Raw genomic sequence first — 23809 nt, forward strand, 5'->3', positions numbered from 1 at the left:
GGAATTGACAAGGAGAGATCCAGTTTAAGAGGCAAAGCTCAAGCTGTCAAGCTACAGAAAGAATATGTACACAAATGAGACTTGAGGAAATATGCACAGAGGGTCCCAGAATATTTTAGAGATATAGAAAGGCAGATTTTTAAATAAAAATTTAGGCTTTCAGGATATTATAGATGAAAGCTTATAAAACCATTTTCCCAAGCATAGTTATGATGAGGGAGAGCCTCTAGATCAGGTGAAACTTACGACCAAATTGGGGTATAATAATAGAGTGATCATGCAAACTGATCTGTTTTTCATGTACTTTTCTATTTTGTATGATGTGAAATTCTTGAACATGAATTTTCCTTTCAACATCCATCTCTCATCCTTGCAAGTTATTTTCCCTTTGATTAATTTTCATCCATTGTCTATAACAAGGGGTATTTTTTATTTTAATATTCACACTTAGAATACTGCAGTATTCTTTTAAATGATATGACAATTTCCACTTCCCATCTAACTTCAATCTCTTAGAGAAGCATACTACTATATCAAAGTGGTCTGTATGAAGAGATCCCTTGGATATGCTTTATAAATGTTTTCTTTTTATTTAAATCTATAAATGGTGGATATTTATAATTTATACATACATTTATAAATATTGATGGTGCATTCTTTTTTATTTATTTATTTTACCAATAGAATTTTGTGATAAAAATGCTTGGAAATCTCTGTTATAATAGAAAGTTCATGACTTTTGGTACAGCACAGTCTTGGGCTTAAAGTTCAGTCATGCCACTTATTTGTTAAGTTGTCTTGGTTGGGGGCGCTTGGGTGGCTCAGGGGGTTAAAGCCTCTGCCTTGGGCTCAGGTCATGATCTCAGGGTCCTGGGATTGAGCCTCGCATTGGGCTCCCTGCTCAGCGGGGAGCCTGCTTCCCCCCCCCCCCTGCCTACTTATGATCTCTGTCAAATAAATGAATAAAATCTTTTTAAAAAATTGTCTTGGTTGAATCACTGAAACTTGTAGAATCATCTTTTTTACTTTATTATTATTTATTTTTTACATGTAGATCTGACAGTAGTACCCTGCATCGTTGTTAGGAGGATTTGGACTACATGTATCTTGATAGTGATATTGTTTTATATGTTTTTTACATAATCTTATGATTTAACAATTTAGGAATTTGTGTTCCTTTTATTTCTCTAGTTTGTGGGGTTTTTCTCATATTCTGTGAAAATTTCACACAGCATATATTTTTGCAGATATACCATTTTTTGTATTCTATGTAAAACAAGCTTGCTACACATGAAACTTCACAGAGGTAAGATAGTAGTGTTTAACAATGACTTTTTTCCATAAGGGAATCCCAAGCACAGTATTTCTCAAAACTATCTAAAGAAATGTTTTTTAAACTGTTTTGACTAAGACTCATAGAAAGAAATATCTTTTGCATTGCAATCCAGCACACATAATACACACTGATTTATATACCGAAACAAGGAACTGTGCAGTGTACTATGATACTTTCTTTTCTCTTTTATTTTGTTTAAAAATCCCCTCTCAATTGATTTCATGAGTCACTTAAGGGGCATGACTTGCAATTTGAAAAATACTGTTCTGTAGGACATGGAACAAAATAGCATTCAGTATTGGTCATTATATATAATGTAGAGATGATTTATAAAAGTTTCTTGGCTGAACCGGTATTTCAACCTTGATATAAATGTTTTAAAGTTATTTCAAAAGCACATAAGCTCAAGTGAGTTTGAAATTGTTTCATCAAAAGCAAATGTAATAATAAAATGGCTTAGTCTCCATATAGTTTCTAAACGTTTATTGATGCAACACAAAAATACTTTTTTCTTTTTCTTTTGACAGATTGGCTATTTGGTCTTCTTACGACTTTTTATATATTTCCTGCATGGTCACCTAGAAAGTTTTAAACAACATTTATTTAGGCTTCAACCATATTTGTACGGTAGACTATCTTTTATTTTCTACACTTATAAATGCTTTATGTTATACTTTGAGCAGCTCAGACTATCACTATGAAGAACATAAGCTGTATTTTATTTTTCATGAGAAGTAATAAGTACAGTATTGCAGATCACAGCTTCTGGGCTAGACTGTGTGGGTTTTACTTTTAACTTTTCTACCTAAGTGCATGACCTTGCTTGTGACTCAGTTTCCTCATCTGTAATAGTTTCTACCTCTCTAGATTTCAAGTTTAGTAAGGTAATACTAATGACAATGTAGATGCCAAACTAGAGTAAGAAGAGTGTGGGTGCAGGGCACCAATTAGTTATGACATTAGTTGAGCAGGAGATGTTAAAGATTATGAACTTTTAAAATGGGAATGAGATAGAGTAGAATAGTTTTAAAAAATGTTGAGGAGGAAAAAGACACTAAATTTGATGATCAATTGAATGTAGGCTGTATGTAAGGGAAAATGAGGAATTCCAGAGGAATCTAAAATTTTACATATAGACAAATATAGTCAAGATAATGGTACTCTAAACTGAAAAAATCTTGAAGAATCATTGGACATGTTGAAATTTGAAGGTCACTCAGGTATATATGTACAGTGAGCAGTTGGAAATACAGATTTGGAACTACGAAAATAAGCAAAGGCTGGGATTCACTTATTTCATAGATATGTAGATGATTTGATGGCTGAAATGATTTGATGATTTGATGATTATAATGGCTGAAATAAGCTTGGGGTGGAAGGTATTGAGGGTGGAGAAATTAATTCTAGGAAAAGGCTTGGGAAACATAAACATTTAGTAGATAATTGGAGTGCCATACATCAGTAAAGGGAAATAAAAGGGAGTAATGACATAGAAATCTTAAGAGGGGAGGTTCAAGAAGATCAACATCATTAAGAGCTATAGAAGTCTTAAATAATAGGAAGTCTGAAAGTTGATGGGATTCTGTAAACAGAAAATCACTGTTGATCTTGGGAGGTTTCCCATTGGAGAGGTGGAAGCAAAATTCAGATTGGAGGTAAACAAAGTACAGGGGAAGTTTAAGCATAAGACAGAGATGGTGAACTATTACAGAAAGCTTAGTTATACGGGGAAAGAGAAATAGATCAATAGGTTAGATGAAAAAACAAGGTCAAAAAACAGTTGCACTTCTTTGTCTCTAATTTGGATGCCTTTTATTTCTTTTTCTTGCCTAATTGGTCTGGCTAGGACTTCCAGTACTATGTTGAATAAAAGTGGTGAGAATGGGCATCCTTATCTTGTTCCTGATCTTGGAGGAAAAGCTTTCAGCTTTTCACCCTTGAATATATGTTAGCGGTGGACTTGTCATATGCAGCCTTTTTATGTTGAGTTACATTCCCTCTATACCTGCTTTGTTGAGAGTTCTTTTAATTTTAAACGGATGTTGATTTTTGTCACACGCTTTTTCTTCATTTTTTGAGATGATCATACGATTTTTAGCTTTCATTTTGTTAATGTGATGTATCACATTGACTGATTTAAGGATGTTAAACCATCCTGTGTCTCTGGAATAAATCCCACTTAATCATGGTGTATGATCTGTTTAATGTTTTGCTGGATTTGGTTTACTAATATTTCGTTGGGGATTTTTAAATCTATGTTCATCAGGGTTATTGGCCTCTAATTTTCTTTTCTTGTGGCATTCTTGTATGATTTTGGTAGGGTAATGTTGGTCTTGTAAAATGAGTTTGGAAGAGTTCCTTCAAAGCTCTTCTGTATTTTGAAAGAGTTTGAGAAGGAATAGTATTCTCTTTGAATGCTTGGTAGAATTCATCAGTGAATCTGTCTGGTTCTGGACTTTTGTTTGTTGGGAGGTTTTTGATTAGTGATTCAATCTCCTTACTAATAATCACTCTGTTCATATTTTCTGTTTTGTCTTGATTCAGTCTTTTCGGTTTTATGTTCCTATAATTTATCCTTTTATTCTAGGCTGTCTAATTTGTTGGTGTATAATTTTTCATAGTAGTCTCTTATGGTCTTTTGTATTTAATTTTTTTATCCCTTGTATTTCTATTGTAACATGTTCCTTCATATTTATCTCTCTTTTTTAAAAAGATTTTATTTATGTGAGAGAGAGTAAAAGAGAGCATGAACAGGGTGGGAGCAGAGGGAGAAGCAGGCTCTAAGCTGAGCAGAGAGCCTGATGTGGGGCTGGATCCTGAGACTCTGGGATCATGACCTAAGCTGAAGGCAGACGCTTAACTGACTGAGCCACCCAGGTCCTCCATCTCTCTTCATTTCTGACTTTAGTAAAGGCTTGTCAATTTGTCTTTTCAAAAAACTTTTTTTTTAGTTTTAAATAAACTTTTTTGGTTAATGGACTAAATAAAAAAAAAACAAGGTCAAAAGAGGAAAAGATTAGTATGTTGTAGGATAAGAGATAAAGAGACTCAAGATACAAGAGAGGGAATATTTGGTGGAAAAAGTCATGGAGGAGGGAATAGGAGATAACAGCAGAAGTGTTCTGGAGATTGAGCAGTAAATTGCAACACTACTACAAATTTTGACAGTTTGAAACCAAGACAAGACTATAGACTAGCAGAATAAGAATTTATGTCTGTCATATCACTTGTTTTGATTTCTTCATACATTATAATCCTCTTTTTAACTCCTCACTGTGTTCAGCATAGTGACTCATCAAATAATCAGATGATAGTGGCAAATAAATTTTGAAAAATATGAATAAAATTTCAAGATCTCACATTAGCTTGTTATTGTAGATCTATCCCAAGAAAACCAATAACTTTGTTTCATATAAGGATAAAATCCCTAGATCTTACCCTTCTATCAAATACTGTTAAGTAGAGCCTTAGCAACATAATGATTTTTACCTGGGGCCATTAGCATCTGCTTCCTCTCCATGTAGCCATCCAGTAGAAGAGTAGTTATTATTATTTTTTTCAACTGTCAATAGATTGAAATTCAAAAATTGTCTGAAAGTTTACAAAAAGAACAACATAAAGATAATTCTATTAAATACCGCCTAGTGTTATGTTGACATAATTGTGGCTATACTTAAAATATATTCTTTAAAATAATCAACAGCAATAACTTCTTGAAAATGAATAAAACTGGAAAATGTAGGGTTAACAGTGATGATTTGTTTGTAGGATTACATTTTCAAAGTATCTGTTATGAATAGAGTATGTTATAACTTGATTTATTTTCACCTGGAAGTTTCCAACCATTGTTGTGCAGTAACTATACTTAATTGGACATTTGACCATTATGCAATTGCTGTTCTGAATTATATCAATTCTTATGTATTATTTACCTTGTAGTTTCCTATTATGCCAGCAGGGGTCATACATAACATATAAATCTTAAATGAGGCAATGTATAGCAGTTTCAATATCTAAGAACTGAATTTAATTATATTTTAGTAACTAAAAGACAAATGAAATACAATGCAAGATACTAATGAATTATTTATCACAAATTATTTATCTTACAATAGCACTTTGTTTCTCTGGAGACTCATATCACAAGTATCCAAACATCTTTTCAAATGTGCAATTCATTCTGAAAACCATGGAAATTATATACAAAAGAGAACTCTTTTCTGGATCAATTTTTAGTCCTGTGGAAAACAAGAAAAGCCATAAGAACATCGATTCTGATATGGTGAGTATATCCTAGTGCATAATGAGTCAGATAATATTGATATGATTAAGTAATTGTGCTTGCCAATACTGTAATATGCTGAAGATGAGGTTAGCTGGTGGTGGGGGTAGAGCAAGAGGTTCAAATAGCAAAAACACTAAACCATATGCACATTTCCTGGACAGCAGTTAATAGTATTAGTAGTGAGACATCAATATGCACCACTGCTACTTTAAATAGAGTAATGTCATAATACCTTTTTCCTTATAGATTTCATCTCAGCTATATAATTGGAAATAACAATGTAATTTAGATTAACTTATAAATGAGGATTTTAAGATATTATATTTGTATTAAAAGGAAAGTGCATAAGGTACAGGCTATTAATGACAGCAATTGTAATACTTGATGCTTCCATAACTCATATGTAATAACATTTAAAATTCTATTAAAGTCTACTGAAGTGTTTCTAAATGGTTCAAATTGAGGAAATAAAATAATCCCTAGTATGTGAAAAATTGTTTTTTAATTTCTAACTTGGATATTAGTGATCAACATTAAACTGTCCCAATCATGGAATTCCTTGGTATGTAATAAACTATGTATTATGCAAACAGAGCTACAGTGAGCCATATAATTGTTCAAATACAATATAGGCTGATATATCTCAAAAAACAAACTTTAATCTCTGGGTCATATGTATTTCCTTCTCTCACATATACTCCAAAAGAAAGCAGCAACCCCCCCCCCCGAAGAAGACTTATAAATGGCTGACAGACACATGAAAAAAATACTCAACATCACTTAGCATCAAGGATGTACAAATCAAAACCACAATGAGATACCATCTCACATGGGTCAGAATGGCTAAAATTAACAACTCAGGAAACAACAGATGTTGGCAAGGATGTGGAGAGAGGGGAATCCTCTTCCACTGTTGGTGGGAATGCCAACTGGTGCAGCCACTCTGGAAAGCAGTATGGAGCTTCCTCACAAAATTTAATAGAGCTACTCTACAACCCAGCAATTACACTTCTAGGTATTTATCCAAAGGATACAAATGTACCAATTCAGAGGGGCACATGCACCTCAATGTTTAAAGCAGCAATGTCCACAATAGTCAAACTACAGAAAGAGCCCCAATGTTCATTGTATGACTACAGTGGAATATTACTCAGCCATCAAAAAGCTATTACTCGGCAATAATGAAATCTTGCCATTTGCAACAACATGGATGGCACTAGAGGGTATTAAGCTAAGTGAAATAAGTCAGAGAAAGACAAATACCATATGATTTCACTCATATGTGGAAGTTAAGAAACAAAACAGATGAACCTAGGGGAAGGGAAGGAAAAATAAAATAAGATGAAAACAGAGAGGGAGGCAAACCATAAGATACTTTCAACTATAGGAAACAAACTGAGGGTTGCTGAAGGGGAGCTGGCTGGAGGGATTGGGTAATTGTGTAATGGACATTAAGGAGGGTACTTGAAGTAATGAGTGGTGGTGTTTGCAGCTGATGAATCACTAAATTCTACCTCTGAAATTATTATATTTTTTAAAAAAGAAGATGCTATCTAAAAAACAAAAGAAAGAAATCTATTGTTCTTATCACTCTTGCTGTACAAAAGCTACAAGGAAATGGAAGGTTTCTGCAGTATAGCTGCAAAAGTTTCAATCTTTTCTGAGTTCTATTTCAGCTCTATACCTCTGATTCTGTGAGGGGATTATAACAGAGTTTAGCCTATCAGATTTATTGTTCTCCGTTTTCTCCTCTCATTCCCACACAATAGAAAGAATTTGAAAGGTAGTGTAGCCACAATGCTGCTAAAATTTCTGGTTCAGCTAACTAATTCAGTGCTTGATTACATGTTTGAACATTGTTCCCCAGTTTCAGCTCAATTTCTTCAGTATAGCTTGGTCTAAGCCAGCCTTTCCAGTTCAGTTGAGTACTTACCCATTCAGTACCCATCTCTCTCACCTACTGGGAGAAGACAGGAAGAATCAGAGAGGAAAATGGAAGTATAAACAATACATCTGTATTCATCCCCCTCCTTTTTTTTTGTTACTGACATGCCACATTGGAGGATTTGAGGATTTATTCCTATAGCCCTCATTCTCCGGTAATGCTAAAAGGTCCGTGACAGCATATTTTGACCACTGCAAAATACTTTGTTTTTAGTATACTTATCAGCATTGGAGTAAAAGCATAAGCATTTAATTTGTTTTCCAAGTGCTGCCATAAAATTGCTGAAAAGATAAAGAATTCTGTAGGATATACGTGTTAGGATACACACAGTGTGGGTGTTGGTTCTATTTAAGAATAGGAAATTTCCTTTCCCTGGTCCCATTTCTTCTTTTAACATCCTTTAAAGCTGATCCAGACACAAGGTTTCCATTGACTTTGACAAATGGTGCACTTTAATTAGCTCTGTGGCTTTCAGAGCCAGAAGACTGGATTGAGTTTTCCACTCTGTATGTTGCTCACTAGCAGAGCTGAATTTGCTGAGTACAGTTGTCCCATGAAAATAACAACATAGTTTTTTGGAGATAGTAGATTAAGGTCAACTGAAATGTGGCAGACCCTTTACTAAATAGCTGCATCTGTCCTAAAGTACAAGTAGTTTTCTGAAATCTAGGAAACACACAGAGTTTACATTCAAGTGTGATTAGCAGTCTCATCCTCTAATGCTTTAAGTACTCGGGAAGCCAAAGTCATCTAAATATGGGACATTTTGTGCTATACTGCAGTTGTACATGGTTACCAAGATTGGGTTAGATTGAGACACAGGTTCTTTAAAATTAGAAGCATTATTCTATGATTCATGTCCTATTATCCAAGTTGCACATTTGTGTTGAGAGGTCCTTTTATGACAATGTCAACCATCCCCCAGATGATTGAAAACAAGGGTGAAGCTCAAAAAGTATCTCTGAATAGCCAAAATACATCCCATTCTTCAAGGCTCATTTCTGTTTTAAAAGAGCATCTGGTCTGATATTCAGAGCTTGTGTACTCAAATTTGTATAAAATTCAAGCTGATGTGGTTATCTGAAATTTCAGCCAACACTAGGTTAATAGCACTTTTTTAGGTGGACTTCTCAAAATTCATATTGTACAAGTTGTAACTGATAGCTTGTTAAAGGACATAATCGAGAGGTTGGGGCCACTGGTTGACTCATGAGCTGGACCTGTGCAATCTGAGGCTTCTCCCTGGGATGCATGTTCTGCTCAGTGTTCTCACAGCTGGAGCCATGTCAAGGATGTAGCCCTGAGAGAGCAAGGTGTTCTTGGGATCATCTGGGTGGTATAAGTGTCTGAACCCAGTTAAGGCCTCCTATAAACCTTAGGATTCAGGTGCGTGCAGAGGTTTGCTTGTCTTGCAGTCACCCAAGACAGGCCTCCTAAGTAAGTTCCCTGGCTTATTAGACCTGTCACCTACCAATCTGGAGTGGTCTGTCTCTTTCTTTAATATCTGTTTGGCCTATGTGTACAGGATCCAGTTTGCAAAGGAGCATAATCCCAAGCTGGGCAGCAAAGCAAGAAGATTAAAGAACTGTAGGAAGTGGTCATAAAGCCAAGAAAAAAAGGAAAGAAGGAAGAGGGGAAAGAAAGAGGGAGGGAGGGAGGGGGGCAAAAAAAAGTTCTTTGGGAGTCATTTAATGCTCTGCTCAGTGTTTTGAAACTGTGTTAAAAGAGCCCTCTTAACTTTTTTTTTTTTTTAAAGATTTTACTTATTTATTTGAGATAGAGAGAGAGGGGGAGAATGCACAAGCAGGGGGAGGAGAGGGACAAGTAGACTCTACAATGAGCATGGTGCCCATCTCAGAGCTTGATCTCAAAACCCTGAGATCATGACCCGAGCCCAAATCAAGAGTTGGAGCTTAACCAACTGAGCCACCCAGGCCACTGTCTTATGATATTTTAAAATAAAGCTTTCCTATGGAATATTCTAACACTCTAAACATTGGCTTATTTTCATTTACCTTTCTGAGTGATTTTTTCCCACAGTCAGGAGCCTTGTACAGAGACTTTATCTTACTCATAACTTTTATCTCTAGCATCTGAGTTGCCAACGTAAAAAATAGATCAATACACATATGTGGGACTTAATTAAACAGTTTACTAGAAACTTAATACATCTTAGTTTAAAATTTATATATGAATTTCTGGCCTTTCAACTTAATACTTAACATGACAATTATCTTTAAGTTGTATATCTGATGTTGTTTGTATAATAAATGAGAATTATAAACCCTTTTGGAGTCTCTCTAAGTGTTTCTTTTGAGCATAAAAGAATGAAATATTAAATACATATCACAAGATGTGTATTTGAATCTGTATTGTTGGAAACAATTAAATGAGAGCGCTATGTTATCACTGTCTAACAATAAAATCAGGTTTCTTCATACCCCTAACTTTAGCAGACCAGTTAAATCTATGAAAGGGTTAGGAAGCACTTCAAGAAAAAACAAAGAATTAACAGCCCATTTTCCCCCTGAATTTGTAGACTTTTGAAATAGTTACTTAGTAGACATTGACCATGTCCAGGTAAGCATGAATATTTGCTCTTAAAGTGGAAATCCACATTTTAAAACTAATTTGCTGTTTGATCATTGTTCAGACTTTTCTCTGTCCCCTCCTCTTTGGGTGTCAGGAAGAACTAAGTCATATAGGATCTAAGAAGCTCGATTGTTCTAATAATTGTCCTGTAGAGGATATAGGATTTTTGTCATAGTGTAGAACTGATATCATTGAACACAAGGGACCTACGTGAAAAGCAATTAAGACATTAGGTTCAGGTTAACAATCGAAGGGAATAAAAATTTGCTGCCCCAAAATATGACTCTTTGGCATAAGGATTATTTGGGGCTGATTATTTTTAAGAAATCACAGATATAGGAGAAGCTGTGAAAACTGAGTAAAAGTTACCCTTTTTGTAAGAGATATTTACATTTTAAGAGAGGTGTCCATTCGTATGGGTGTCTCCCTCTGTACTAAGAGAAGGATGACTCTAAATCTCTAGAAACTCATCAGTGGAGAAGGCAGTGACAAATTCTGCATAACACCCTTACCCTTGTTTACTAGGCTTTTCCTGTTAATCATCCGTAATTGCCCATCCCCCCTTTTGTCTTTAGCTAGAGAAGTTATGTAAGATAATGGCTTGGGCCATTTTTAAAAGTATTCCAGGGTCTCTCCCATGCGTACAGGAGGTATACATGTTATTAAACTTATGTTTGATTTTCTCCTGTTAATCTGTGTTTTATTACAGGGGGTGCAAAGGTCTCAGTCAAGAACCTGGAAGGTTGGATAGAAAGTTATTTTTCCTCCCTCACACTATATATATTTACAAAAATATACTTAAGTAAGCTGCTCTGTTTGGTGTAACATGAAGTTTAAGAAAATAATGAATTTTCATTTGAATATTTTAAGTTTATTTTCATGTTTATTCAAGTCAAATAGCTCATTTCCCGATATATTTTTATGTTTTAATTCCAGGAACATTTGCAACTTAATCAGGGAGGATATCAAGTTAACCACCTGCTCTGGCACTGTGTTGCTGCCTGGTCATGTGTTCAGAAGAATAGTCCTCAGCTGAATAAGGTGCTTGAACATCTCCTCTTTCATAAAGTGCAGCTTCAAAAGAAATGCTGGTAAGAGGGATTCTATAAATCCAAAGTAACTCATGGAGAAACCTTTGTGTTTAAATGTTAAATAACCTTTGTTCTAAAATGTTAATCACACCTTAGTTGACTATGAAAATAATTTATAATCTCAGTTCCAAATGCATGGGCAATTTATATATTTTGTATTAGTTCATTTCATCAATAAATTGTTCCTATCTCTCTCATTTTTTTTTGCTAGATTGCATGCATGTATTGCTTAATTTATCTTTATCAAATGAAATTTGTTATTGAGAAGAAGTGCCTCCCCCCATTTAAAACATCCCTTATTTTTTAAGTTGTTGAACAACAGCAGTGAGGTACAGTTTATTAACCTTGGAGGAAATACATTGAGATTCTGTTTCTTTATGCCTTACTTGTAAAGTGTAACAAAAATAAATCTTGACTGATAAATGTTAGTTTCCTCCTGTATATATGTTAATTTGAGAAGGAAAAAGAAGTCTTATATTACTACCAAAGAGGAAATAACATTCAATGGAGGGGAGAAGAATTTTAAAGGAATATTTCTGAGGAGAGTGATCAGATGGGATATACCTGTTCAGTATTTGAGGATAATCAGAGTTCTTAATTCCTCTTCCAATGCTAATGGTAGTAATAATACTAATTATAGTAACAAGAATAATAATAGTAATAATAAATCTGTCATGCCATAGCCAAGTTGCAAATTCAATAATCATATAGTTTTCTTAAAATTCATTCCTGTTGGGGCGCCTGGGTGGCTCAGTGGGTTAAAGCCTCTGCCTTTAGCTCAGGTCATGGTCCCAGGGTCCTGGGATCGAGCCCCGCATGGGGCTTTCTGCTCAGCAGGGAGCCTGCTTCCTTCTCTCTCTCTGCCTGCCTCTCTGCTTACTTGTGATCTCTGTCTGTCAAATAAATAAATAAAATCTTTAAAAAAAAAATTTGTTCCTGTTTTTAGGCCTCTGACTGCCCACTCTACGCCAAAGGCCTTTGTATATGTAAATTCTGAGAATCTGGAGGATTCCTTATGAAGGAAAGGTGTTTTCCTAGTTTAATTTGAAGTTTTGGGGATTCTAGATTAAGTAAAGATTTCTGGAGGATGGCTTAGAGATTGCTTAATTTCCTAGAAATAGCCTAGTTCAGAAGATGTTTCATCAAGAACTTATTCTGTCTTGTCCTGTGATGGGAGAAATGTACTCAATATTGCAGTTAACAAAGATTGTGATTCTTTTATGTTTTAAAACTAAAGATAATATCTTTAAATGGGAAAATTACAATACAAATATAATATAATTTTAATAAGCATATATTAATAGAGAGCTGATAAATACAACAAAAATTAGAGATTCTCACTGGTGCAAATTTGGTTATTCTGAAAGCCATGGAGATTCTTTCAGACCACTCTTACCATAGAAAATAAGTTGTAGGGGATTCATAGACACAATTTAGTTTTCAAAAAGGTGTAGAACTAATTTAGCTCTTGAAAGACTCTACCTTGATTTAAAAAATAAGCGAAATTACATTTTAACATATAAAAATACGTATTTCCTGACTGTCAGGTTTATTTTCAAAGTACTCTAAGAGTTACCAAATAAGCAAGTTTAAAGAAATACTGAGATAGTAAAAGTGGCTTATTAAGATTAGTTAATTCTGAGAGTCAAGGAACTGTTTCTTTAACCAAATTTCAGTTTTACTGCACCGCATCAACATTGATTTAATTTGTTAATGAATTGTCTTGTTCAACCAACCAACCAACCAACCACAGGCCCCAAATGTTGTCACTTGGCCCAAGTTCCCAAACCAGTGTATAATATACATAATCTAATTGCAGTTTCAACCTCCCCCAGAAATTTAGTCTTAAAAAGGTCAGCTAGGAATTTTTCAGTCTACACCAATGAGTCTACCATTTGGACCCTCTCCTTCCCCCTAAAAAGATGAGATCATCTGCATGATGACACCTTGCTTTTCCCCCTAGAAAGCAGCCTCACCTAGAATAATCCTTTTCTTTTGTTAACAACTTTCTTGCTCCAGTGACCCTCCCTCTATAAAAACCTTCCAAATCCTTGGAACTCCTCTCTACTCAATAGATGGGGTGCTGCCTGATTCAGGGATCATTTTTTTTTTTAAAGATTTTTATTTATTTGACAGAGATCACAAGTAGGCAGAGAGGCAGACAGAGAGAGAAAGGAGGAAGCAGGCTCCCTGCGGAGCAGAGAGCCTGATGCGAGGCTAGATCCCATGACCCTGAGACCATGGCCTTAGCCAAAGGCAGAGGCTTTAACCCACTGAGCCACCCAGGTGCCCCTGATTCAGGAATCATTTAATAAAGCCAATTAGAACGTCAAATTTACTTGCTTGACTTTTGTTATTTAACAGTCTTTAAGGTAGTTATTTTCAAACTTAGTATTTACAGATTTGGGGCCATTGGAGATCATACCAAACTATTCTGACTTTGCAAATGGAGAAACTGAGGCCCCGTTTATTAGGTTACTAGTGAGTGCAGCAAGATTTTTAGGGTCCCCATATAGCATGCTTCAGTACTTTATCCCACTATCATTCTGGCTGTATAAGTAAGGAGATAACAATTTTGAGGCATCTTGTCACTAAATACTGACTTCTCATTTACTGGGAAGACATGGTGGAGATCAAGTGAGGGAGGGCATGGCAGTGTTTAGACAATGCTGAATGAACAGAGGGGTAAACTAAAAAAACAGTGACTGTTTAAAATCAAAAGGAAGGGGCACCTGGGTGGCTCAGTGGGTTGAGGCCTCTACCTTCAGCTCAGGTCATGATCCCAGGGTCCTGGGATCGAGCCCCGTATCGGGCTCTCTGCTCAGGGGGGAGCCTGCTTCCCCCCCCCCCCCGCCGCTACTGCCTGCCTCTCTGCCTACTTGTGATCTCTGTCAAATAAATAAATAAAATCTCTAATAAATAAATAAATAAATAAAATCAAAAGGAAAAGACAATTGCTTAAAAAAAAACACTGCCAAATAATTGTGAGTCTGTTTCTTATATTTACCGTTTTTTTTTTTTTTTTAGCAAGGCTTTTTTTTTTTTTTAAGATTATTTATTTATTTATTTGACAGAGATTACAAGTAGGCAGAGAGGCAGGCAGAGAGAGAGGAAGGTAAGCAGGCTCCCCGCTGAGCAGAGAGCCCGATGCGGGGCTCAATCCCAGGATCCTGGGATCATGACCTGAGCCGAAGGCAAAGGCTTAACCCACTGAGCCACTCAGGCACCCCATTATATTTACCGTTTTTTAAAAGAGGTTTCAATCTTTCTTTTTAAAAAAGTTATGACTCTAATAAACAAAAATAATCCATTGGTATTAAAAGGTTAATTTTTAAGTTCACAATTTGCCTAATTTCTGCTAGTCAAATTTTCTGTTGTAATGATGATGTTATACCAAATATTAAAGAATTAATTTTTATTATTTATGGAATAATCTATATAGCTATCCAGAAGTCACTGTTCCAGATAAAACAAAACAAACTGTGATGTAATTATCAAAATCAAACCAGAAATGCTTTCCATTTCTGGGGAAACTTGAATGTTGGTCTTACATATGCCAAAGACTGGGTACATGTAAAAAATTAAGAAAATGAACAGTGTATTTAGAATGAAATAGAAATATTGAGGCATCAGACCTTGATAGTAAATTGAGACTTTGTCAGGATTTGCTGGACCAGATAGCCTTGGAGCTGTGACACTTGGTGGAAGATAAATTTGGTGTAGCAGTTGAAATTTAATGCCAAGTGACTATTAAGAGGAGTAACCTGAACAATTTTGTTTTCCATGCATATCAGTAAAGTTACCATAATGATGAATCAATGTTCAGAGATTTAAAATGCAGAGAGGAGACCATCCAACTCATTGATCAGAAGACATTTGATTAATACTGGCAAAAATTGCTTGTGCCCATGTAAGTGAGTGGTTCTCACCTGCCCATTTCTGATGTTATCTATTAGTAGATAACTCATCCCGTAAATCTCTGCCTTGCTTCTTACAACCCCCTTTATAAAGATTATACCATAGAAAAGGAAAGAAATAGAAGCAAGTGGTTTCAGCTGAGCCTGAAAAGAGCTGGCCCAGAATCCACAAAGGACTCAGGGAAGGCATCACAGAGATAGAGCGACCTCTGCTCACTAGGGGACAGGGAAAAAAACCCTGCAGAGGAAATGCACTAAAGACAATAAATTATAAAACAGGGTGAAGAAGTAGAGAAAAAGGGACTACTACATCAGCCCCTCCCAGCTGTCATGCACCAGCCTTTATCTGGGAAGTTTAGCTGCCCTGAGCTGCTGATAACCAGCTTGCTGTCAGGCAGATTTCCGTTTAATATGGTTAAATTTTATATGATGCTTCATACTCTCAATGCTCCACCCTGTGGTTTGGCCTTTTATAAACTGCCCCATTTGCTCTGGGAAGATAGCTCAAGCCAGTGCAAAAGGCTTTCTAATCTAACATGAAAATAATGAATTGTGTTTATAATTGAATTATTAGCCAATGAAGACTTCTGAGAAATGCAGTATGGCATTTCAGTAGAGCAGTATAACATATAAAATTATATCTCCCAAAGCAAAATAGCTGATTTAATGCACTCCATGAATGTATTCCAAAAAAGCTTGACAATTTAAAATTATATGGACACGGCAAGTGGTTTCCAGAGGTATAGTATTTGTGTTTGCATTGAAATGAATCAGGCAAGGAATTAACTGCTTTGTATAGGCAGCAAGGCCTTACTTTCTATCTAGATCACGGATACCGACATTGCTTATCTCCTGAACCCCAGTAATTATAATGTTCAAGTGACAGTCTAACACAAACCATTCAAACACCTTTTTTGTCATTAGCCCTCCTCCTTCATAAGCTGAGATGGCCATGTAAGTCCTTACTTTTCAGACTTGTTTACTGGATTTTTAAATGTATCCTGTGATCCTCTGGGCTAAGTGTAACCATTCAGTCTCCAGCAAGGGTAAATATGTAATTATGCCTTGCTAGGTTATGATACAGTAAAAAAACATTCAACCTCAAGTCAGAAGACCCGAGTTTTAGTCCTCTCTCTTGCTACCTGTCTAATTTTGAATGAGTTGCTTAGCCCCATGAACAGTGTCTGGTTAGCAGATAAATAATTACACCAGCCACTTCAGAGAGCATTTTTGAAAGATTTAAATGAGATAAGTAATGAAAACACTTTTTATACACGGAGTCTCCCCTATTACTTCTTGTTCTATTAGTTCAGATCTGAATTGTTTTTTTCCTAGAGAGGCTTCTACCTACTGCATTTCGATCTCCATAGCTGGCACACATCTCCTCCTCAAGTTAACCAAATTACACACCCTAACAGCTACATTTTGGAACTGTGCCCCTGCTCTCTACCTGCTCTGTCACAACCTTGGTTTAGGCCCATATCGTCTCATGACTCTTGGAGCTTTTTAACGGGTCTCTTTGCCTTAAGTTTTCCTTTCCATAGTCTGTCATACTCTGCTGCCAGGGTTACAACCTAAACGTGATTATACCATTCTCTGGCTTAAAATTATTTAATAAGAACTATTTTGGCATGACGCGGGTTACATCAGAGTCTCATAACTTTCCGTGATCAGAAAAGAGCAAGAGGAGCAAAAACAAAGACTGAAAGGTCCTGCTACTAGGACTCACGACCGCCAATAAACCAAACAGATGAAGTGCCTGATAGGACTGGATGGAGGTGACAGTTAGTGATCCACTGGTGCCTTCTCTGGTGAAGCTGCCTTCCTGGCTCGTCCAACCCGCCAGGCCTTCGTTCTTGCCCTCTGTTATCCCTGGAGCTCTGAGAATGAAGCTCTGCCAGCAGAAGACAGAGTCCCTTTTAGCAGACATACTAAAGACTAGATTCACATGTAGTCCATTTTTTCTGAGTATCAAAAATCAGACAATGGCAAGAGAAATGCATTCTTCAAAGTAGTTTTCATAAATGGCCAAAATCAAGAATGAAATCCTGCCTGCCCTCCTCGCGTGCAATGAAGATTGAGCTAATTTTATTTGAATTAACCCTCCCTTAACATACTTCCTAGTATGTTAATATACTCTGGAGTTTCTGATAACATTAAAGTTAAATCACTGTTTAAAATGTTCTATCCCCTCCTTAAAGGATAAATTATATATCAATATTTAATTTTAAGGGTCATATTTCTGATATTATTTTGACTTATTAAACTTTATCTATTTTTCCTACTCACTGTCAGCCTTTTACCTCTAGGATTTCCCATCCTTAAACTTGAAATACTATTCATTTCTTGGTTGGTTTGAGTAAATTCTAAGTATGGACATAGGCTCCCTATTTCATTAGGTGATTTCTTGCTTATGCACAACTCTATGCTGAGAATAATATTTGTCACCATTCATTTCCCCCTGGAAAGTGTAGTGTACATTTTGTCTGGAAATAGGCCTCTGGGCTCAGAGTTGTTTTTTTTTTTTCCTAATTTCCACTTTAAATCTCTAAATGTTGCTATGCCATTTCCTAACTTATGATTAGATGTTCAAAACCAGTCTACTTTTTTTCCTATTTTATTTTCAATCCAGAATTTTTTAGGAACTTCTTTGTGATTTGGCAGCCAGCATATAAAAGGCATCCTCTCTTGTCTCACGGGCCAGCTTTACAAAGCTGTTGAGGCAAATCCTCCACTTTACCAGAGAAAAGCCCTGCTATATGCAGCTGTGCACAAATGAGGTGGTGATGGCTCTGAGTTTCCTGAAGGCCTTCCATTGATTATTCATCGTTCACATGCTCAGTGCACAGCTCCTCCCTCTCTGGGCTTGGATTATACATCACATTAAAGTGGAAAACCCATATATGCCTGCACTAAATTTTAATTTTTGGCTTCTTGTCATTGGAAAGCTTTTCCTTCATTTGAATTCCATTTTCTTCATAACTTTAAAATTTTTAAAATTCCTTTTTTTCTTTCTTTTTTCTTTTTTTGTAGTACTACAGATTTTTCTCCTTGATTCTGTTTCTCTGATTGTTTGTTTCTTTCTTTAAAAAAAAAAAAGATTTTATTTATTAATGTATTTAGCGCTTGAGTCGGGTAAGGGGCAGAGGGAGACAGAGAGACTCTCAAACAGACTCCCTGCTAAGGATAGAAGCCCAGGCAGGGCTTGATCCCTTGACACTGAGACCATGACCTGAGCTGAAATCCAGAGTCAGGCGTTAACCCACTGAGCCACCCAAGCATACCTGGTTGTCTTGGTGGGAATTAGTACTGGGTCTCAGTTTGCCAGTTTTCTTCCTTCTGAGCAACTTTGGCAGTTAACTTCCTCATCAAGGATTTGAATTATATTTTTGTATTTTAATCTCTTTTCAGTCACTCGTTTCCTTACCATACTACCTTTCATCTCAGTATCAGGGCTTTTCATTGTCTTTTTCTCTCATTCAGCTTTGTTAAAGGCACTTAAGAGTCTCTAAAAATATCTTTTGGTCCCTATAAGAAATAATTTTCAGAGCTATGATCCTCTCTAAATATTCAGACTGGTATTCTCTTCAGCCCTTGCTTTCCTAGTCTCCGTTTTCTATTTTACTTACCTCATGACCTAGGAGAAATTTTTAAAAACTTGGTATTTTAAAGCAGGAGGTTTGTATTCACAGCATTCATAACAGCGTTATTAAATGCTGCAACACTCAACATGCGCTATCATCAGGGACCTTCCTCTATTCTTCCTACTCTTCGATATTTTACTTTTGAGGAGAAAATGCCCTCCAGTGTTCCCATTATAGTGCTCCTCCCTCCTCCTCCCTGCCTCCTACACGCCGATTGCCACAGCATGGTTTTCTACCCTTTGTGTCATGTGGAAGTTGCCAGATGAGAGAGATGAGGAAAGAGCACAGAAATAATACCCTGGCTCCTTACAAAGTCAGTCCTCCAAAGTAAGGGACTGGCTTTACTTTTTTCTGAAGCTCTGAAAAACACCCTAGATAGTCGAGATAGTTTCTTCCCCTTTTAACTTTAGCTGGGGACACGAGGCTGCTGTATTTCACGAAGTGGGATGTGGGTACTCCTTGCTGTCGTTCTTAACCCAGCTCCCTCAACTTTATTTTTGTGGAAATTCCCTATCAGTTCCTGCTCTTAGTGACTTCTCTTTCATTCTCGGTCTTTCATTTTTAGGGTTGTGTGGATTTTGACATTGTCAGTGTTTTCTGAGGTGTCTATTGAAAGACTGAAACAACGCTGTGTAAGCGTTGTGACTTGGAGACATCTTAATTCCGTCTTTTAAAATTGCAATTTGGTCATTGAAGAAATCGTTGTAGAGAAGTAGGGAGAACCTAGGAAAACTGTCTTGAATGCTGATGTTCCTAACCTTTTTATAAGGCTGTGTAGATAGTCGGATACGTCAGTAGTTTTTTATGAAGCCTCTTATTATTATATTTTAGCTAGTCTATCATCTATATATTTATTTATTTGCTATATTTTAGCTGATTTATATTAGTATAGAAGGGACAGTGGACTGGAGGAAGCATTGCTGAGGTCCATCCCAGGATATGGTACTGTTTACCTGTGTGCAGTGGTTCACATTAATTTTAAAAGTGAAAAAAAATTTTTCTTAAAGTAAAATGAATCAAGTAACGGTGACACTTTGGACAAGCCAGTAAACCTCTGCTCTGGTTTTTTTATTTATAAAATTAGGGGAAATTTTATAATATTTGCAAATTACTTTATACATGTTTAATTTCATGGCACTATAAAACCAAGTCAGTCTACTAATAATTGAGATTTGTACTGTACTGAGTTCACAAAGAAGCTAGTGCAAAATTTCTAACCTAATTAACTTCTTATCTTTCTGTGTGCATTGGTTTTCAGGTTTGAATTTTAACAAACTCTAATATCTAAGTATTGGTGTTTCTATTTTATTTTAAGCAAAGGTACTTTCACTTACAGAAGATTTTACAATCAGTAGGTTGATTGAAAATAGTGTGTTTGTGTTGAAGTATTTTTCTACCACAGGAGGTCGACACAAATGGATCTTTTTTCATCCATATTCTAGTGAGAGTGCCCTGTGTTAGTTAAAATTTTCCAGACTTAAAAGAGAACAGAAGAACCAAAATCATAGGCCTATGAGGTATATTCAGGGGCAAGGAAGTTCTGTAAACTCTGAGACTATACTCCTATACTCTCCTTTACTTGACCTTATTATGAAGTGGGGTGAGAGTCAGTAGTCATTCACCTCGGAGGCTATCTGGACCTCAGTCACTCTAGGACTTCATAGAGAAAAGTTATCAAATTCATATCCTTTGACTTTGAAGAAATAGTCTTTTTGTAACTCGATTCAGGTCAGCATTTTGAACCTAGCCATTTCACATAGAGCATTTTACTTAAATCCTGTAATAGTCTCTGAAATGTAGGTTTTGCTATACTTACTTAAAGATGAGTAGATTCAAACTGAGGTAGACTATGCAAATTGCCCTAAGTCATATACCTAATTAGTGGCAGAGCTAAGATTCCATCTATAATTTTTCTGACTCTAAGTTCATACTTGTAAACATCATGTTGAGTCTATCAGGATTCAATTCTTCTGCTTGTAACAGTAACCTAATTACAGTTGCATTACCAAATAGGCACTAATTATTGCACATAACAAGCTGTACACAACTGATACAGAGATTCTTAAGAAAATCAAGACCCAAACTCCTTCTAGCTTCCTTTTCTTCCATTGATGGTATTGGACTTCCATCATCATTGTTGCAAGACTGCTGCTCTACCCTCTGGCATCATGTATGTTTTCCAAGCGGGAGAGACAAGATGAAAAAAAATTACCTATTATTTAAATTTCATCACTTTCTTAATTAGAAAAATAATAACCTTTCATAATACATTTCCATTCGTATTATTTGTACTATTTGTATTATTTGTATTATTGACTAAATCTACATTTATGGCTATTCCAAGCTTCAAGGGTGTGTGGGGATTCATATTTTTTTTAAAAAGATTTTATTTTATATTCGACAGGCAGAGATCACAACTAGGCAGAGAGGCACAGAGAGAGAGAGAGGAGGAAGCAGGCTCCCTGCTGAGCAGAGAGCCCGATGCGGGGCTCGATCCCAGGACCCTGGGATCATGACCTGAGCTGAAGGCAGAGGCTTTATCCCACTGAGCCACCCAGGCGCCCGAGGGGATTCATATTTTAAGTCAAATTTATTAAGATATAATTTACATACAATGAAATTCACACAGTTTATGTACACAGATCTATGACCTTTGACAAATGCATACATCTGTGTAATCACAAGATATAGAACACTGCCGATTTCCATAGTGTAGTGGTTATCACGTTCACCACACAAGATATAGAACATTTCCATTTTGAGGAGCAATGTTTACTGAGCATTTTGCCATCTTGAACAAAACTGAGGTTTATTTCTGAAAGGAAGGAGCAGACAATATGAGGTAGACAATAGGCAGCGTTGTCATATTAAGGTTAAATTTTTTTATTGAAGCTAATTAGCATATAACACTGTATTAGTTTTAGGTGTATGACATAATGATTCGATATTTGTATATATTGTGAAATGATCACCACAATAAGTCTGTTTTCTATGTACTTAAATAATGGTTTGGAAAAGCAATACTGGAAATGTCCTTAGGTGAGAGAAGAATTTAGCTATCATTAACCCAGCTTAAAATGGGAACCTGGGTAAATGTCCCAGATATGTTTATGTCTCAATTTTCTAATATTTAAAAAAAAAGATTTCAGAGGGGTCTTGAATGTGTCAAAAAATTGTGGTTCAGTGAGTGAGATAATTTATGTGAAAGCACATTGAGATCTGTAAAGCTCTATTCAAATATAAACAATTGTCTTTTTTCCTCATGATTAGAGGTATTTCCTTTTGAAAATGATAATGAACTTGGCTTACTGGCCTGAAATATCACAGTTGTGAAATTCAAATTGTAAAATATGCCAACTCTTTATCAATAGCTTATAAATCAAGGCAATATTCAGGTCTAGGTAGAGGAATATTACATTTGCATTCTTACCAGTTCTCCTTCAAACTGTATCTCTTTCAGTTGGGTGAAAATAGCACTTAATGTATAATTTCCTGAAACTATCAAATATATGTTCGTTTATGACTAATAAATTCTTGTGTGATTTTCCAGTTATTATATACTACTTTGAATGATAAATCTTGACAGTCTTCTAATCAAACAGAAATATAGATTTTGAGAAATTATACTTTTTGTAAAATCAAGTACTTTGAACTTTTGGACTTTTGGGAAGGTCATTTTTAAATTTGTTCTCTCTCTCTCTTTTTTTTTTTTACAGGAAAACATTTTTGCAATTCATTTCTTAGTTGTAGAAAGTTAAAAATCAAAAACTATTGTGAGATATTGGGGACACTCTAGAACCAGAGCCCTTGATTGCTTGTTATACAGAATCTATGAAGAAATGTGATCTTTTATAGTATTTATTACTCTCAGAGTTTCAATAGAACTCTATTCTGAATTCAAATATCTTGCCAAAATGTAGTTCTTTCTTGTAGACTTTAAACAGAAACAGTGTCAACCAATATCTATCTTTATTAAAAGTAAATGTATCTGGTAATCTGGGATACTCATTAACTCTGGCCAATTTTTTCATTAAAAATTGTTTATTATTTTAATTAAGGTCTTTGTTGTTTTGCTCACAAAATTCCTAGGCTGGATTCAATACTGGCTTTGTTGGTCCTTGGGGAGGCTGCCAAACTAAACATGGCCTGCTTAAAAGCTTTAATGGAACTAATGAAAGATTTCCTTTCAAGCATTATGTCTGTTCAAGACCAGGTAATGGTATATTGTTAATTTAGGTGTTTTAAAAGACCTGAAGAGAAACAATTTTTATTTTTGCCACTACTTAAATTGTATATCATATTAGGGCTTATAATGAGCATAACCTTGTGATAAAAATTTTAATTAAATGTGAAAGTAAAAGCACATTTATCATATATCCCACTATAGATAGACAGATTGATATAGATAGAGATGTAAAGATAGGGAAATAGATTATATACACACACACACACACACATCAGAAGGACTTTAAATTTTATTAACAAACTTGAGATCATATAGTCATATATGGTTTAGTTTCCAAAATTTAAAATATATTATGAAAGCATTTTTCATTATAATGACATATTATTAAAATTTATATTTTGGTCTGTATGAGATAATTTAACTATTACTTCATTGTTGAATATTGAGTCTATTTCTAATTATTCACAGTTAATTGCAAATAATGTTGAACTGGTATTTTTGTACATAAAATCTTTATCTGTGTTTATGACTATTACTTTAGAATAGATTCATAAAAATAAATTACTAAATGATAGACTATGAACTTTTTAAAAATATTTGTAGAATGGATCTCCAAATTCCTCTCCAGAATATATAATTGCCTTGCTTTCCTATGAAAAATGTATTAAGTGCTGCACACAACAACTGAGCTTTATATAAAAAAGATTCTTTAAAATGTAATATGGGGAAGTGATATTTCATTGGATTGATTTATATTCTATTGATTACTAAGGAAATTGAAAAATTGTTCTTTATATACTTTTTAGCTCTTTG

At 35.4% G+C, this 23809-nt stretch overlaps 1 protein-coding gene across 1 annotated transcript in view; it reads left to right on the top strand.

Moving 5' to 3' along the window:
• The window catches only part of TMEM232 (transmembrane protein 232), a gene marked incomplete at both ends in the record, with an annotated part of 261404 nt that overhangs the window by 16338 nt on the left and 221257 nt on the right, over positions 1 to 23809 (top strand). The window contains 4 exons of the mRNA XM_080804319.1: positions 1864 to 1963; positions 5452 to 5618; positions 11095 to 11249; positions 22900 to 23023. Coding sequence (XP_080660445.1) covers positions 1864 to 1963; positions 5452 to 5618; positions 11095 to 11249; positions 22900 to 23023 — 546 coding nt within the window. The remainder of the gene's footprint in view (positions 1 to 1863; positions 1964 to 5451; positions 5619 to 11094; positions 11250 to 22899; positions 23024 to 23809) is intronic.

Source organism: Martes martes (genome assembly GCF_963455335.1).
Source record: "Martes martes genome assembly, chromosome: 5".
Classification (NCBI taxonomy): domain Eukaryota; kingdom Metazoa; phylum Chordata; class Mammalia; order Carnivora; family Mustelidae; genus Martes; species Martes martes.